Source organism: Crocuta crocuta, unplaced genomic scaffold (genome assembly GCF_008692635.1).
Source record: "Crocuta crocuta isolate KB4526 unplaced genomic scaffold, BGI_CrCroc_1.0 scaffold179, whole genome shotgun sequence".
Lineage (NCBI taxonomy): Eukaryota > Metazoa > Chordata > Mammalia > Carnivora > Hyaenidae > Crocuta > Crocuta crocuta.
In genome coordinates this window covers 26,544-43,824 of record NW_027551568.1, presented here as the reverse complement: position 1 = coordinate 43,824, position 17,281 = coordinate 26,544, and the positions used below count along the sequence as shown (strand labels likewise).

At 47.5% G+C, this 17,281-nt stretch overlaps 1 protein-coding gene across 8 annotated transcripts in view; it reads right to left on the bottom strand.

Annotated features, from left to right (window-relative positions):
- Positions 1–17,281, bottom strand: part of PIGG (phosphatidylinositol glycan anchor biosynthesis class G (EMM blood group)) — a 37,747-nt gene that overhangs the window by 12,114 nt on the left and 8,352 nt on the right. For 2 of the 8 annotated variants that reach the window (XR_013331712.1, XR_013331713.1), the window contains exons 4-11: positions 16,631–16,819; positions 15,603–15,744; positions 8,167–8,379; positions 4,372–4,589; positions 3,745–4,026; positions 1,838–2,295; positions 587–682; positions 147–218 (exon numbers count right to left, since the gene is read on the bottom strand). Coding sequence is in view for 5 of the 8 variants with exons in the window: in XM_077750559.1 (XP_077606685.1) it covers positions 1,838–2,295; positions 3,745–4,026; positions 4,372–4,589; positions 8,167–8,379; positions 15,603–15,744; positions 16,631–16,819 (1,502 nt within the window). In the remaining 3 variants the exon portion in view is untranslated. Of the gene's footprint in view, positions 1–146; positions 219–586; positions 683–1,837; positions 2,296–3,744; positions 4,027–4,371; positions 4,590–6,788; positions 7,152–7,900; positions 7,922–8,166; positions 8,380–15,602; positions 15,745–16,630; positions 16,820–17,281 lie in introns of those variants that run through there. The other 6 variants (XM_077750559.1, XM_077750562.1, XR_013331714.1 and 3 more) reach the window with 5 other exon arrangements.

The following is a 17,281-nucleotide window of genomic DNA, read 5'->3' as shown; positions in this document are numbered from 1 at the left end:
AAGGTAAACACACATCAGTCTGAGTCTTGGAAAAGACTCAGAGGAAAGATGACTAGCATCAGGACGTGGGGCTGGGGATGGCAGGAGGTGAGAAGTGTCGTCTAGGGCCTGGCCCTGCCCTAGTGCTTGCTCTGGGAGGCAGTCACCTGGGTATCCATTCACTGTTGCTCTTTAAACTAGGTGTTTTATGCATTCTCCTGGATTGTTAATTGTAGCAACTGAAAAATAGCAATAAAGAGAGTTTAGATGCTGTCAGAAGCTCTGCTCTGAAGGAGAAATGGGGCCACGTGGCAGCTTCTTCACACGTTGATAGGAATAACTCAGAGGCATGGGGAAAGCTGTGATGCAGGAAGGGGCACCCTCTAATGGGAAGAGGCTGGCCCGATGTGCTGGAGGAGGGTCCAGCCTGAGGCGTGGGCAGTGGCCCCTGGAGAGGGGGGCAGAGCATCAGGGGTGGGAATCAGCACATTCTGCTGCAGGGCTTCAGCTCTCCAGAAAAATAAGAAGGGAGGCTACTGGGCCGTTCCCAAGCTCTCCCAACCTCACATGCTTGGGCAGGTGCCTTGACTCCCTTCTGCTTCCTCACCTGAGATGGGGAAAGCCAGCAATCTCTCTCCAGGCTTGCTGCAAAAATGAAACGAGCAGGCACGTGGCAGGCACCCGAAAGAAGCTCCTGTGGTTCCTGTGGTTGCCAGAGGTTTGCCAAGTATTTAACAGAGTTAATACTTGGGAGGAGTTTCCCATAAGAATTGTTTGACCAGAGGAATGATTTTTATAGCCTATGATGGGTATTTCCAGGTTATCTTCCCAAAGGACAATGGCAGTGTACGGTCAGGGGTCTCCACTGCTTGCCGATGCTGCGCTCTATCACTTCCTTTTGTGTGTCTACCTGACTATGAGTTAAATTACGCTTCGTTGTTTGACCACACGCTCCCTGATCACTAGGACGGTGAGTGTGTCCCTTGTCGTTCTGTTGGCATTGCCTCCTTTAGGGACGTGTCTGCCACTGTCCTGAGCCCCCTTTCTGCTGGGGACTTTCATACAAGTCCTTCACAGCGACAGGAAGTAAATGCTCATTTTATTCTCTTCCTTCTGCTTTAGTTTCTGAAGTCTTCACTGACAGACAATTAGAATATATTAATACAGCCAAATCTTGACCTTTTCTGTCCCAGTTTCCTCTCTCTACTGTGATCCTCCCCATCCACTACACTTTGGACGAGGTTGTCCAGGCATCGGCCTCAGGGTGGGGAGAGAGGAGAGGAAGGATGGAGGGAGCATGGCCCTGTCCCAGAGCTGCCTTGTTGCCGAGGAGGCGGCAGGTAACAAAACTACATCCTCGCTGCTGTTGTCATTTTAAAACTCAAAGGTTTTTGGGGCGCCTGGGTGGCTCAGTCAGTTAAATGTCCAACTTTGGCTCAGGTCATGATCTCACGGTTCGTGGGTTTGAGCCCCACGTCGGGCTCTGTGCTGACAGCTCAGAGCCTGGACCCTGTTTCAGATTCTGTGTCTCCCTCCCTCTCTGCCCCTCCCCCGCTCATGCTGTGTGTGTCGCTTTCTCTCTCTCTCTCAGAAATAAAACATTAAAAAAAAAAACTCAAAGGTTTTCAAATGTAAACAATTATGGTGACTCAGCAATAAAAAAAAACAAGCATTTTAGGGTAGCTTCAAATAAATCCAGCTTTCCTGGCTTACAGTCTATTTTTCCATTTCTTCAGATCTCAAATACCACTTATGTCCTGAATATAAAAAACAGGCCTAAATTTTTTGGGGAAAAAAAAAAGACTCTGTGGCCAGTCAGCCGTGCAAGGTCTGGCCTAAGGCTCATACTCTTTCTTACCTGGTGAGCCAATGCCCCAGGTCAGGCCGGTGGGCCCACTGCACACCTGTCTGGTTTAGTGACCGCAGCAGCCGACAGCAGGTAAGTATCACCCACGGGCTTGCCATCACCATCCACTTCTCACAGCCTCTGAGTGTGTGAAGGGAAGTGGGGCTCTCGGACACTCTGTGGGGCTCTAACACATCACAGCCGATGCTCCTGTCCTGTAACGGAGGTGCAGTGCTGACAAATCCCGACTCCACATGTGAGCACTGCTGGGGCTCACAGTCATCGCCCAGAAAGCAGTTTCTGTAGATTTCGTGGCACAGAGCCAGACACAAGGTGTTAACCAGGAAGTACCAGGTCTGGTGCTCCTCCTCGACGAAGCTGCTTGCACCCAGACTCAGCACGTGGCCCATGGTCCCCAACAAGATAACAACATCTAACTCTGACCATTGTGAGTTTGGATGGGCTGGATTCTGTGAAAGGAAAATGAATTCTGTGAGGGAAAAATATGAAAATTACACAAATCCCGCCCCAGGCACTAAAGTTATTGCTCACAGAGCAACCTGCTATGACGGGGGGTTGCGGCCCCTCACGCACTGCGCCCGCCCCCTGCTCTGATAGGACTGCCTGGCCTCCTGGGGCACAGCCGGTGGACACAGAAACAGCGCAGGCAGCTGTCACCGTGCACTACAAGTCCTAAGGCGAGTGACAAAGAGAACAAAGATACTTAGCCCCACACCACCTGGGCAGCGCCACAGCTCAGAGAGCTCACCTACTGGCTCCTGGGCCAAGCCCTCCCTCTACCCTCCTCCTTTCCCTCAGAGCCTAGGCCTCTGGGGGTCACAGTCAGTTCCTGGTGCTTGAAACCAAAAGAGCCCGCATGATATGTTAACCAAACCAGACACCTAATTTCTCCATGAAATTAGAATTTCTAAATTTCTTCAGAAAATTCTAAATTTTCCAAAAATCCAGAAAGTTTTCATTAAAATGGTCAATTCCCTCAAAACAACAAAGTTGGCATCACGGTACCATCCCTTCCATATCCTAAGCACATTGAAAATTAAAGATCAGGACTTTGTGACCGTCATTTGATAATTTCTTAATATTTCCTCTATTTGTCATGCACAGCTTGTGTAAGACAGAAAGAGAGACACCATGAACCCTAATTTAGGGCCTGGAGAATGAAATGGCTCGAGGGAAACCTATGTTCTCATGGGGAACAGAAGTGTGCTATAAATGACAACGTGAGCTCCTCAGACACAGGCATGCAGGGAAGGGTGTATGATGGCCCTGGGGGCCTGGAGTGACTTCCCTGGGTCCCTTAGGCCCCAGGCACCATGGACCACCTGTGGCTGCCCAACGCTGCTTCACCACCCTGCTACCATGATCATGAATATAGGTGACAGAGGCCAAAGACTCTAAGAAATGTTAAGGAAACATGAGACTTGAAAAGAAAACTGCACTTTACGAGGAGGAATGGACTCCTGAGGAGGGCAGGACGAGAACAGGGTCCTAGCCTCCTGCTGACCTTTCTAGAAGGTCTAATGAGTTGATTCCTTCCTCTCGGAAATGTTCCTCCCTTGGCTGAGCTCAAACACCTCCTGAGAGGTGTCTGATTCACACTGCCCCATCAGCCAACTGCCTATCTGTCTGTGACCAGCAGCTGTGTACAGTCCCATGTTTAGAGTCACAGGGACCCTTTCTTTACAACAAAGAAATGAGGCATGTGACGTGACAACACAAGTGTGAGTATCTGAAGTCAGGGAGCTCAGGCATTGGCGCCTCTGAAGTGTGCGCTCCTCAGCTCTGCCTGGTACACAGCAAGGGGATTAACCAGTGTCTGATGAATGAAACATCAGCTGAGATATAAGAAAAAGGCCTATCCAGAAAGACAGTGTCCTATGCTCAGCAATCAGCCTTACCTTGCTCAGGAGCTTTCCATTGGCAGCCATCTTGGCAAGAGCAGACACGACCGCACAGAGCAGTGCAGAGATCAGCACCATCACCCCTCCTGCCGTCAGCCACGAGAGGCCACAGAAATAGCAGGAGCTATCAGCTGAGGTGCACACAATGACATGAAGAGCAGAAAGTACCAGAAGCATCAAATAAAACAGCAGAGAAAACACAGGCGACCACAGAGGAACTTCCAATTCAGCCTTGTTGCTCAGTGCTTGTGGGATGCTGAGCAGGAGCAGGGTTAGAACCTGGCAGAGAAAAACAGCAGCAGTGTCCATGACTGAGGGGCTCAGAGAGAACTGGTTAGAAAAAGCCTGCCCCCCCGACCTTGTGCCAGCTGTTCAAATGTTGGAAATGGAAGCAGAAAGCCCAGTAAGTAGGATTTGTAAAGAACTGCCAAGAATGCACGTACACTTGATGCCTGACAGTACTTCGGGCATGAGGACACACCACGAAAGAGTCCAATGAATAAGGAAACTGGTGCTTTTCCATTTTTAGAAAAAATAATGTTTTATATACTTTAAACTACAAAATTCTGGCTGTTATCAAATCAGTTTAACAGCCAAGCCAGGACTCCACACAAGCCGCCATACCTCCAAAACCACGACTGCCCCCACCAGCATCGAGTAGATGTCGTACTGAGCCACTTGTCTGCTTAGGGATAGGCTCAGGGTCCTCAGGGCATCCAAGTACTGCCTGCGAACCTTGGCTCCCAGGTTGAAAAGGACTTCTGAGGCATTTTCCTCCAAGTACAGTCTGATCCAGTTCCCATGCAACCTCTCTGCCATTTTAAACTGCTCAAATCCAGGCTCTACCAAGAAGAGGACAAGGTTACATGTACAAATCATGGACAAGAAGACACGTATGTCATTTCAAAGTATTCTATTATTCATGTGCATACGATGTGAGCTTAAAGGCTGATACCTAATGAAGATTAACTATTCCTTGAGGGTAGGGGGTGGCCAGCAATGCCTTCAGTAAAACTAACAGCCGATGATGCTCGCGAATCTTCTGACATCCCGCCTGCCTGCTGGCCCGCCACAACCTTACGCACAAAGCAGCGTCCAGCGTAGACAGAAGCATGTGCCCACCGCTTGCCTCCCTGTCCTTACCTTCCAAACCTGGCTTTGCCTCCGCTTCCTCCCTCTTCTCTCCTGATCTCTCTCCACCCCTTTCTTCTTCTTTAATGTGCAATATAAAAACAACCCAGAAGTGCATCACATTAATAGGCCCTCTGTGTTCAAAATCTTTCCACACTGTGAGGACTGGGCAGGCAGTGGCCTGATGCCTCCACCGCATCCACTTCCTGCCTTTGACTGATAGTACCCATCTCTGACCTGCTTCCCTTCTTTGCAAGTCTTCTCTGGGAAGGGACAGCAATTCTGACCCCTCCTGCCATGATGCCGGGCTAGATGATCCGCCCCAACGCCAAGCCAGGGCTGGCAGGACAGCTGCTGGGTGAAGCCCGGCCCCAGCGGCTGCTGGCTCCCCCTTGAGGGTAGCAGTGGCAGGCAGCTCAGCGTCAAGAAGTTGTCTTGCTCCCTTCTGGAGTTTGACCAGACCTACTGGTGACTCAACTGGTCTGCAAAAGCAAGAACTTCCTTTCTGAGACTCTGTAGTATTTCACGTGCTCTTCTGACTTCCAGCAGAGCCATTCCAAGGTGATCTAGACCATGCCTTTCAGGATTAGAGTTAAGGCTGCTATAGAACCCTGAGCACGGCCCAGACACCTGCAGCCCCGCCGCTGCTGCTGCAGGCACCAGCTGACCAGGTGCTGATGGCAGGCATGACTGTAAGCCCTCAGATAGGGAGGACTACCATGCCCACTCCAGAGAGGAGGCACCCGGACAGCAGCTCATGGGCTGGCAGGTGTGACAGCTGGGATCTAAACTCAATTAGTCTGGGTCCAGGATGAAAACTTGGTTACACTCCCCCACAGAGATGTGGGGGCACAAGTGTCTATACCCCACCACCCATGGAGTCACCTACGTACACATCCAAACAAATATTTTCTGAGCACTGACTATACACTATGTGCAAATAGGTATAGTTCCTGCCTGCTTGGGCCTACGATCCAGCTGGGTTCTCACATGTGCGTGTAAGTGCAAATTGTGAAAAATGCTATGGAGGCAAGTGGGGGAATATGGGAGACTTTGGGTAACACTGAGGAAGCTGACCGAAATCTGGGGTTGAGGGTGGGGGGACACTAAGGCCCAATATTGAAGGTGAAGTGGAAGGTGGCCCAGGAATCTACCAGGTGATCGGGGGAAAAGCATCCATTCTAGGAGAGAAGCATATGCAAAGGTCTTGGGGTGAGAAAAGCCTGGCCCACTGGAAAGGGGAGCGATGGACAAGCTGTATCAGATTGGGCTCGATATCAGGGGAGGCCTTGAAATCAATTCCAGCGTCAGATACATTACCCAGTTTTGTCTCAGGAAAGAGGATCACTGCTGGTATAGACAAGGGTATCCTAGGGGTGTAAGGCTCCAAGAGTGCTTTGCCATTCCAGGGACTGGCCCAAGTGCATCTCATGAGCTTGTTTCCCACCACAGCCACTGCTGTGCTTAATTCTCCCTACCTGCTACTCCTGAAATAAGCAAACCGCCACCACTGTGGTTTTGTTTGAGGTTTTTACTGGTTGTTAGTATAGGAAGAAGGACACAAGTTGTCAATAACAAATTTGCAAAAGCTACCAAACAAGTTATCTTTGAAAACAAAGTAATCATCATCTCTAGTCTGGACCAGAAATGTGCACCAGGGCCGGCCTCGCTTTTCACACAGACTGTCACACAGTTGCCCATCGGGGGCCCCTTCACCAACTAGGGGCTGGCTCCCGAAGTTCTCCCACCTTTTGGGACACATGGCTCCCCACTAGTCCCTGCAGGGCTTGTCGTCCAGAAGCAACTCGAGGCCAGTCTGCATCTCAACGTGACCTCGCTGGCACCACCCCACTTCCTAGTACTCCACTACCTCAAGGAGGAAACGCTGCCAATGTCACATCAAACATTACCTCAAACTAGGAGCCGACCTCCTTTAAGTTCCCAAACCAGCCCCGGTCCCAGCACAAACACGCTGTCCTTGATACACCTGGATGGTCAGACAGAATATATGGAAAGATGGTCTTGGGGCATTGTGTTCTCTTTTTCTGGATCATTCTCACCAGCATACAAATACCTCTTAGTTTCTCCCCACTTAAGAATAAAACCAATATACCCTGTGTTGGCCTCCACCCACCTCGGACAGCAGCCATACCCATGCCCCAGTCCCTTCCTTCTCCCACTCCAGTCTGACTTTCTGCCAGGACACCGTGTGCACTGGTCCTGACAAAGTCACCGACAACCTCACTTGCCAGATGAATGCTTCAGTCTCAGGTCCTCGTTTTATCTTATCTTAAGCAGCACCCAACATAGCTGCTCACTCCTCCCTTCCTGAATTTCTTCCTTTACTTGACTTCCTCATCACCAATCCCCTCACCTTGCAAGCACCCCGCTTTGCCAATTTGCTCCTACCACACCCTTCCCCATTTCAGTAACGGTCACTCCATTCTTCCACTTGGGGAAAACCCCAAGTCGTTCCTTATGCCTCTGGTGCATCTGCACCTTATATCCAGTGCATCATCAAACCCTGCTTGCATTACCTTCAAAATATATCCAGAATGCAGCGATTTGTTCTGGATTGCACTGCCACTGCCTCGGACCTCACACCACCACCTCTCACCGAGGCACCGAAGCAGCTTTCAGACTCTCCTACAACACAAGGTAGAACCTTCCACATGGGCACGTGAGAGAGCCTTTGAAAATTCAGCTTGAAGATTTCAGACTGCACGAAAGGCCGCATGGGCTCCCCACCTAGCTCAGGATGAAAGCAAGAGCCTCTCCAGGGCCTAGAAGGCCTTCATATCCCTCTGACCTCATCTCCTTCTGCTTTGTCCCAGTTCACTCAGCTCCAGCCGCTCCATCCCCTGGTCCTCCCTTGCATGTGCAGGCACGTCCCCACTGCAGAATCCTGCATCTGCCACCCATTCTCTCCTGGCGTCAAAGGCCAGGCCTGCCCCAACAGCCCTCCCCCATCTGCATTCTCCATCCCTTCCCCCGTACACCCTTTTCCTGAGGCGCTCCTCACCATCCGACAGCTACTGCTACTTCTCCTCTGGGAGGTAAACTCCATGAGGGCAGGGCCCTTGTGTCTCCAGTGCTGGTAACAGTCCCCAGCCAAACAGGAACTTAGTGAAAAAAATTCCTATTTGTTGAAAGGAAGAAGTTGATATAGATAATTCTATCTGTGGGTGTTGCTAATGATCATCGTCAGGGTTCTAATAAAACAGAGGCACAAACACTGATGACCTCCACACCAGGTGTAGTGGAAACATAGTCTATTAACTGAGTTACCTTTTTTGTATGATGGCACGTTCTCTTGCAACAATTTGCTGAGCTGCACCGCATTTAAATGTAAAAACCTCAGCTGTTCTCTCACCGGTCTCCCTTCTATGGTGGGGAATAGGAGAGTTCCAACACTGTTCTCTGGAATCGGCAGACCAAGCCCTATGGCGAGGGTTGCAGCCAGGTCAGTCTGTTGAACATGCTTTGGATGTCTGATGTCACCTAGAGAAAAGAAAATGGTTTCCTTTGAGTTTGAGTGATGGTCTCTCAGGTGTGTGAGATAGTAGTCACTTCCTTGACTTTTTTTTTTAGAGAGAGAGAGCAAGCGCGAGCAGGCGTGTGTGAGTCCGAGCAGGGCAGAGGAAGAGAGAGAGGGAGAATCTTAAGTAGGCTCCACACCCAGTGTGGAGCCCGACATGGGGCTCAATCTCAGGACTGAAAGATCATGACCTGAGCCTAAATCAAGAGTCGGACAGTTACCCAGCTGAGCCACTCAGGCATCCCCATTCCCTTAACTTTCTACAACCAATTAACCATCTCTTCAAGCCATTCTATGTGGATTCATAGAGAAAGCATCTCCCTGGTTTTTATGTCATTAAATTTACTAAATACTCATTCCGTGTGGGCCTGGTGCCTCCCCCAAGTAGCACACAGTATGTAGGAGAGACACCAACACAAGAAACTCAGTACTGAGTTTCAGAGCCTGGGATACGCACAGAGACAGCAGGTAGCTCTGTACGTGCTGAGGGATGGTCACTCTGGTGAGGTCAACAGTCAACCTCCTGAACAAGGGTGATAGCAGGATGTGTGGCAGCCCTACCCTGTGGACTCAGAGAGGCCCGCACACCACTGAGAAGCCGACATGGACTTTTTGGCAATTCCTGGGCAGTAGAAGGCACCTCCACTGGGAAGAGTAGAATGAGGCTGGATTCAGCTGGGCCTGGTTCTCTAAGCAACTCCAACAAAAAAGACATCTGCCTCCTGACGGCCTGAGCAGCTGAAGGGCTTCAAGCCTTAGTAATGGGCTGCTTTCCTACTAACTCTTGCAGACAGAATGGGTGCAACATCAGGACACTGGGCTCAGGCTCCGGCTTTGTCACTATCCAGTTGATGCCTTGGACAAGAACTCAACGCAGTCAGACTTTTCTCATCTGTAAAGAGAATACCCAGCCCTCACCCCCCAGAAACCACAATGAAGGTATGAGGTGGACTGAGGGGGCCTACCAGGGAAGTCTACCCAGGAGAGGTGGGTGGCGCTTGGTGGGAGTACCTTAGACACTGTAGTGTGGGTTTGTAGAGGTTTTACTTTGATTATGGTACTTCTGGTTCTATAGAATTTTTCTTTTTAATTTGAACAAATACTTTAATCTTTTTTTTTTTAAATGTTTTATTTTTATTTATTTCTAGGAAAGAGAGAGAGACAGCATGAGCGGGGGAGGGTCAGAGAGAGAGGGAGTCACAGACTGAAACAGACTCCAGGCTCTGAGCTGGCAGTCAGCACAGAGCCTGACGCAGGGCCGGAACCCACGAACCGTGAGATCATGACCTAAGCGAAAGTCAGACGCTTAACCGACTAAGCCACCCAGGCGCCCCTATATTAATCTTTTCTTGACCAACGCTCCAATGATGGCTTCTGGGTTATACTTAGAAAGAACTTTCTACTCCAATATTATCATTTGTTTTGTTCCAGTATTTTCTTATATGAAGTGCTTTGATCTGAAGTAAAACAAAACCCAAGAGAAAAATCCCACTTTAAACTGCTTTTGGTACTGATATTGGTGGTGGTGCCGGTGTTATTCTGAGACTACTCTGGGCCATTATGTGATACTCATATCTTAGGTCATTGACCACCAGGATTCTAAGCTTAGAAGGAAGACAGAAAAGATGTAAGATCTAAGACTTTCATTTTACAGTAGCGAATGTGAATTGCAAATATCAACACAAATTCACGATCATTTTTATCTAAAAAAAAATTTCCTTGCTTTGTCCAGAAATGATAAATGAGCAGGTATACAGACAGTGGTCCTCAAAGATCCCTGTCCACTGAGCAGAACAAGAGAATCCTGGAAAAGTAGCCGATTCCAAGTCCAGGGAAGGAGCTGTGCATAGGAGGCTGGAACACATTTTCAGACCACATAGCAACAGAGCTTTCAGAGATACTAAGGTGTCTGAGACCTTAATTAGGTGGAAGGACTCAGGAGCTAATCTGAATCAGAGGCTCCTACTGGCCAAAGATGGGATAATTTGAGTAGTAAAAAGAATATTATTTATCATGAATTGAAACAAAATATACTTAGGTCCATGAGTTCACAATGCTACTAAACAACAACACAAAACCCTAACTGGTCACAGATGAAGCGTGCTAGTGAATAACAGTGAACTAAATCATTGATCTGAAACTGGTAAATAAGTGGGAAGAATAAATCATCATTAATCCTATCTCTGTTATATAAATGGTACTGGTAGGTAAGCAAAAAGTAGATTGGGGAAGATTCTCCTCATAGAATAATTCAGGCTAGTTAATGAAACAAAGAATTATACAATTAAAATATCACTATCTGCAACCTCCAGTGAATTACTGGCTCTAGCTGGTCATCAATGGCTACTGGCTTTACAACACAGCAAACAGTCAGACACTGTGTGCTTCCTGCTGGAAACAGCCTTAGGAAACCAACCAAACCAATGGGATCTGAATCTGCCTCCTGTTCAGACAGGGTTCACAGAGGGAGAGGGTATGTTAACAGACAGTGCAGAGAGAGACTTCCCAGGACAAATAATGTTTCTTCAACAAATACATTGAGGTAAAATAAGAGAGGATAGAGCGGGGACCTAGAGATGGAAGAGAATGTAAAGGGATACATCAACCAATCTCGGTGCGTGAATCTTACTGGTATCTCAGCTCAAACAACCAAAGAGGGAGACAGACATTGGAAATTTGAACACTGACCATTTGATGAATCAAGGACTTAATGCTATGTTTTAACGGTGCTAATGGTATCAAGATTACGTTACTAAAGTAAGAAGAGCACATGTCTTCTATAGACCTACTTCCAAACAAGAAAAGAGAGGCAAACGAGCAAGGGGACAGAGGCGTAAGATTGGCTCTAACTGGCCCATAAACACTGAAACTGGGTGGTGGGCTTCGGGGGTTATTATACTATTTTGACTACTTTTGTATGTCTGAAAACTTACATAATAAGGAGTGTTTTAAAAAAAAAGATTTAAATGTTTTGATCTGGGATTTACACAGGTTTAAAGAATGAGGTAGATTCCTAGCATGATTTTTTTTCTAGAAGGTCACGACATCACTTTTGGAATGTCTTGTCTTTTCTCCACTACTATGAAATGCCACCTTTTGTCACTAAATGCTACTAGGGTCTATTTTTCACCTTCTGATTTTGCTCCATTGATTAGTAGGACTAGCTCTTGTCAGCAATATTTTGATAACTGTAATTCTGCAGTACTAATACAAGGCAGGCCACATTACAGAGTGGGTTTTATCTCACAGAAGAAGGAAAAGCATTTCAGAAAACCATTCTTCCCATCTAGCAGCCAGGCCCTCTCCCACCTGCCTCCTCTCCACTGGCCCTAGAAACATGCTCTGTACAGCTTAGCCACCTTTCACACTTTCAATCAACAAATACTGACAACCACTATGTGCCACTATTCCAGGCTTGAGGGATAGAATATGAAAGAGCAGGCAAAGTCCCTCCCTTCACAGAGTTTACATCTGGTAGTAGGAGGGAGACAATAAAATATACCTGCTCTGCCCTATGTGGAGATCAAGCACAAGCATGATCTGCTTCTGGGACCCCCTGACCCTGGATGGACCCAGACCTGTACTTCTCTTTATTGGGAGGTGGGAGCTCTGGGGGTGGACAGTAGTGGGCTGGGGGTATGTGAAATCACATGGTACACAATCCCAAACTGGTTGTCTTTCAGAACAAAAAACACCTGAAGATTTTTTTTTATTAAAACAAGCAACAAAAATGTACATGAATTTGGAGGTTAAAAATAAGTCTTCCAAGGCCTGTCAGGAACGGTGGCACGCGGAGCTCTGTGGGTCAGCTTGCCAGGAGAACAAGCATAGCTGGTGAAAAGTAGAAAAACCACCACCAGCACGATTTATAGCCTCTGGAAACCATCTAGGGGATACGGCAAATACAGAAACCTTTGTTCAAGAAAATCTAAAACTTGGTAAGAACAGGAGGGTGTGAGGCACGTGAGGAGCCGTGACCCACTGCCCCCGCCCCCCCGCAGCTCACTGGGACTGAGCCTCTACTCTGGGAGGGTGCCCTGAAGGACACAGGGCTCCCTCTCCCCCTGGGTCCCTGGGGAGGGCTCTGTGCTCTCCCTGTGAGGACCAGGCTGCCGGCATTGCTCATCCCCCTTAGCTATGCGGTGCACAGGCTCAGCAGCAGGTGAGTGGCTGGGAGTTCCCTTTTCCTGCGCAGCCCCTCCCCGAATTTCTATGCCAGGCATAAAAGGCCAACAATACTGGGACCCACTCACCCTTACCCTGCAAGCCGACTGAAGGCTGCTCCAAGAGGCTAGCAGAAAAGACCAGAGGCTACAACACAAAGCCCCCAAGAGAAGGGGACCCTTGTTTTTGCCCATAACTAGAAGCTGTGGCTCAGAGATTTTGCCCAGGGCAGGCCACAAAACAGAGCAAAGCTCCCCACAAAAGAATGGACTTTGTCTGAGACAAAAGGTGAGGAATTCAAGCCTAGGAATGCTCTTTAAAACAATGGTGATTTTGAAGGTGGGCAGCTGAGAGGTGGCTGGTAGCTTCGTGACAGCCACAAGCTAAACCGCAGGCCAGCTAAGTGCTCAGAGAGGGGAGGGTCAGGGGAGAAGACAGCAAGAAGGTCAGAACCACCTCACAGAACAGCCTTGGAAACAACCCTGCAAAGGGGCTCAAACACGAGATCAGACTGTGTAGCACATTTATCACAAACTGTCTAAACTAATGCAGTCAGCTGGCAATGAGTGGAACCTGGCCGCCGGGTGTGATGGCAACAGAGCCATCACAGAGACAGGCACAGAGCACCACTGAGTCTGCCGTCACCCCGGGCTGCTGTGCCTGCACAGGAGCAACAGCGGACTTCGTGCTGTGGGAGAAGGACTTCACTGAACTGGTCAAGCCATGGCACTCAGTAAATAAACAAAGAAAGGACAACGAAGACAGGGCCTGGGGCGGGGGGCAGGCGGACCTGCAGCATCCAGAGGTGCTACAATATATTATTCGAAATGTTCGGTTTTCATTGAGAACAATGAGTAACTCTGCAGAGAAATAGGAAAGTACAACTCAGAAGGAAAAGCAACAGAACCTTCCAGTGAAGGGCCCAGATGCTAGAGGTAACAGACGGTCTTTCAAGTTGCCACGACAAATATGTACAAAGAGCTACAGGAAACTATGCATAAACAAGTAAAGGAAGGTCTGATGACAATGTGTCATCAATAGTGATTATCAACAAAAAGACAGAAATTATAAAGAATAGGACCAAATGGAAACTGTGAAATGGAAAGTATATTAACTGAAATGAAAAATTCACTATAGATGGACAATAGATTTTGAACTGACAAACGAATCACCAAATTCGAAGACAGACTGATAAATATTATACAATCTGAAAAACAGAAAAATCCCCAAATTTGATGAAAACTATTAATCTACACATCCAAAAGACTCAATGAACTCCAAGCTGGATAAACACAAAACATACACAGCATAATAAAGATACCGGGGGGCGCCTGGGTGGGTCAGTCGGTTAAACGTCCGACTTCAGCTCAGGTCATGATCTCATGGTTTGTGAGTTTAAGCCCCATGTTGGGCTCTGTGCTATCAGCGTGGCGCCTGCTTTGGATCCTCTGTCTCCTCTCTCTGCCCCTCCCCTGCTTTCTCTCTTGCTCTCTCTCTCCCTCAAAAATAACTAAACATTAAAAAAATTAAAAAAAAAAATACAAGTGCTGAAAGACAAGAGAAAGGAAGCCCTGGTAGACTGGGACAATGTCTCATCTGAAACCATGGAGGCCAGAAGGCAGTGAGACAGCATACCCAAAGTACTGAAAGAGAAAAGAATGGTCAGCTAAAAGTCTTATATCCAACAAAACTATCTTTCAAAAATGAAGGCAACATAAAGACATCCCGGGGTAAAAACAAAAAAACAAAATAAAAAAGAAACTATTCATTGCTAGCAAACCTGCATTATAAGAAATACTAGGGGTGCCTGGGTGGCTCAGTCGGTTAAGTATCTGACTTCAGTTCAGGTCATGATCCCACCATTCATGAGTTCGACCCCTGCGTCAGGATCTGCGCTGACAGCTCAGCCTGCTTGAGCCTTGAGCCTACTTCAGATTCTGTGTCTCCCTCTCTCTGCCTGTGCCCCACTCATGTTCTGTCTTTCCCCTCCCCCCTAAAAAATAAACAAACACTAAAAAAACAAAACTGAAAGCAAGTGACTCCAGAGTTCATTCTGATCCATAAAAGAAGCAAAGAGCATCAGCAAAAGTAACTATACAATTACAAAACACATAAAAACATATTTCTTGGGGTGCCTGGGTGGCTCAGTCGGTTAAGCGTTCCCCTTCGACTCAGGTCATGATCTTGAGGTTTGTGGGTTCGAGCCCCGCGTCACGTCGGGCTCTGTGCTGGGAGCTCAAAGTCTGGAGCCTGTTCCTGATTCTGTGTCTCCCTCTCTCTCTGCACCTCCCCTACTCATGCTCTGTTTCTCTCTGTCTCAATAATAAACACAAAAAAATTTAAAAAAAAAACATATTTCTTTTCTTACTGATTAAAAAAACTATTATATAAAGCACATATATAGTTATGTCTTCAGTTTGTAACATGTAGAAATATAATATATTTGACAATAATAGCACAAAGGAGGGATGTAGGGGCAAAGCTGTATTGGCAAAAGAAAACAAAACCATATGAAAACATCTGTCCACACAACTTCTTTCCAAATGTTCACAGTAACATTATTCATAACAGCTGAAAAGTGGAAACAAGCCATGTATCCATCAACTAACAAATGGATACACAATGTCGTCTATCCACACAACAGTCCAGCCAAACAGAGGATTAAAGTCCTGATACCCGCTACAATGTGGAAGAACCTTGAAAACGTTATGCTCAATTGTAAGCAGCCAGCCACACAAGGCCCAGTACTACAGGGTCCATGTACATGAATGTCCAGAAGGGGCNGGGGGGGGGGGGGGGGGGGGGGGGGGGGGGGTTGGTTAAGTGTTCAACTTCAGCTCAGGTCATGATCTCACGGTTCAAGAGTTCAAGCCCCGCAGTGGGCTCTCTGCTATCAGCATGGGGCCTGCTTGGATCCTCTGTCCCCTCTCCCCACCCTTCTGTCCACATGTGTCCCCTCTCTTAAAAATAGATACTAAAAAAAAAAAAAAAATTAAAATAGTAAACATTCCTAAATCCTCACCAGGTTTTCTTTCAAATGCAGAACTGATTAAGATCAGAGGGGTGTTAACTTCCTCCATGGAAGAGGCGCCATGACTTCCTGTTTCCGACATGCCATGATCACCACAAAGAACCAGCAAATTGGGTAAAAGATTCTCTCTTTTCTACAATGCAAAGGGAAAATATTTCAGTTGCATTCAGACTGAGGAGAAAACATGATCTTGTTAAGGAAAAGCTTTAGATTTTAGCTGTACTTTATAAATAGTAGCTCTTATTAAACGTGTTAGACTTTTTTTTTTTTAACCTATGAGCTTACAAGATCAAAGGGTTAAAGTCAAAGAATGTCATAAATAAAACAAACAGAATCACATGGAGGTCACAGAGCCCAGGAGGGTCATATTTAGGGCCTCTGAGAGCAGAAGATTTGAGCTCGGTCTGTTTTTATCACTGCCGAGCTGCGAGAGCCAAGGTGCCTTCCTTGTCATGCCTGTCTCCTCATGTGTCCAGTGGGGTTGCCCCTTGGTCCCAGGTTTCCAGCAAAGGGCCTTTGCTGCTCTTGGATTTACCCAGCAGGCTCTGCCTCGCCCTTGCTGCTTCTTCACCCGGAAAGCACCTTCACAGAAGGCGTATCCGCCCCTCCCTCCAAGGCTCTGCTCACATCTCACACATCCCAAAGGAGAGCCGCTCTCACCACACTATTTAAAGTCACGACCTCTCTCTCAGATGCTGTTCTCATCTCCAGTATACTTATGCCCTCATTTATTATGCCCTTGTTTGTTCTTCCTGGCAAGAGTATACACTCCATAGATAACCAGACAGGAACAGTGATAGAGAAGGCATTCTGGAACGAGTAGCTGGATAAGGGGGGGAATGGTAGACAAAATCAGAGCTGCTGGAGGCTGAGCCTGTGCTGAGTGCTTACAGGTGAACTGAACGTGGGTAGGTGTGGCATTCACGTAGGTCCCAAGTCCACTTCAGGAACTTGGTTTCTCCTAGGAGACGCTGGCACAGTGACTGCCGTGCTCCACAGTGCACGAAAGTGAGCCTCACCTCGGACAGCAGCGAGGTGTGGATCTTCATCAGGATGTTGTCCATCTCGCTGAGTTTGCGCCCGATCAGGGGGCTGCCGGGCCCAGAAATGTGGCCGATGTGGTCCAGCCCAAGGTAGTGGAGGATTAACACATCCCAATCCCCTCTTTTTAACACTTTATCCAAATGCCTCGTAACATTATTATCCACCTGTAAAGGGAGAAAGTATGTATAAATAACTTTCCTCATTTCCCTTGATCTTCACTCTCCAAGGAAAAGTGATACAGTCCTTTTAAATCTAAGCATTTATGGGGCGCCTGGGTGGCTTAGNGTCTCAGAGTCAGAAAAGAGAAAAAAAAAAAAACCCAAATAACAAACAGAAAAACCTGTCATAAAAAAAATTAAACAAATATTAGCATTAGATTAAGCTTTCACTAATACTGTTTCACATTTCTAAGTTACAGACAGAACATGATAATTTCAATGAGAAGTTATTATTCTCACAAAAACATTCTGCAGGATCCCTACTGGGAGTTAACTAACACCAAGCACAAAACCAGGTCACACGGGCGCCAGAGTTGAGGGGACCTGTGGGGTGAAGTTGAGGGCATCAAAGTGAGTCCTATGCGAAGGCTGTTCTGAGAGGAAAGAGACACAGCTCTCAGCACCTAG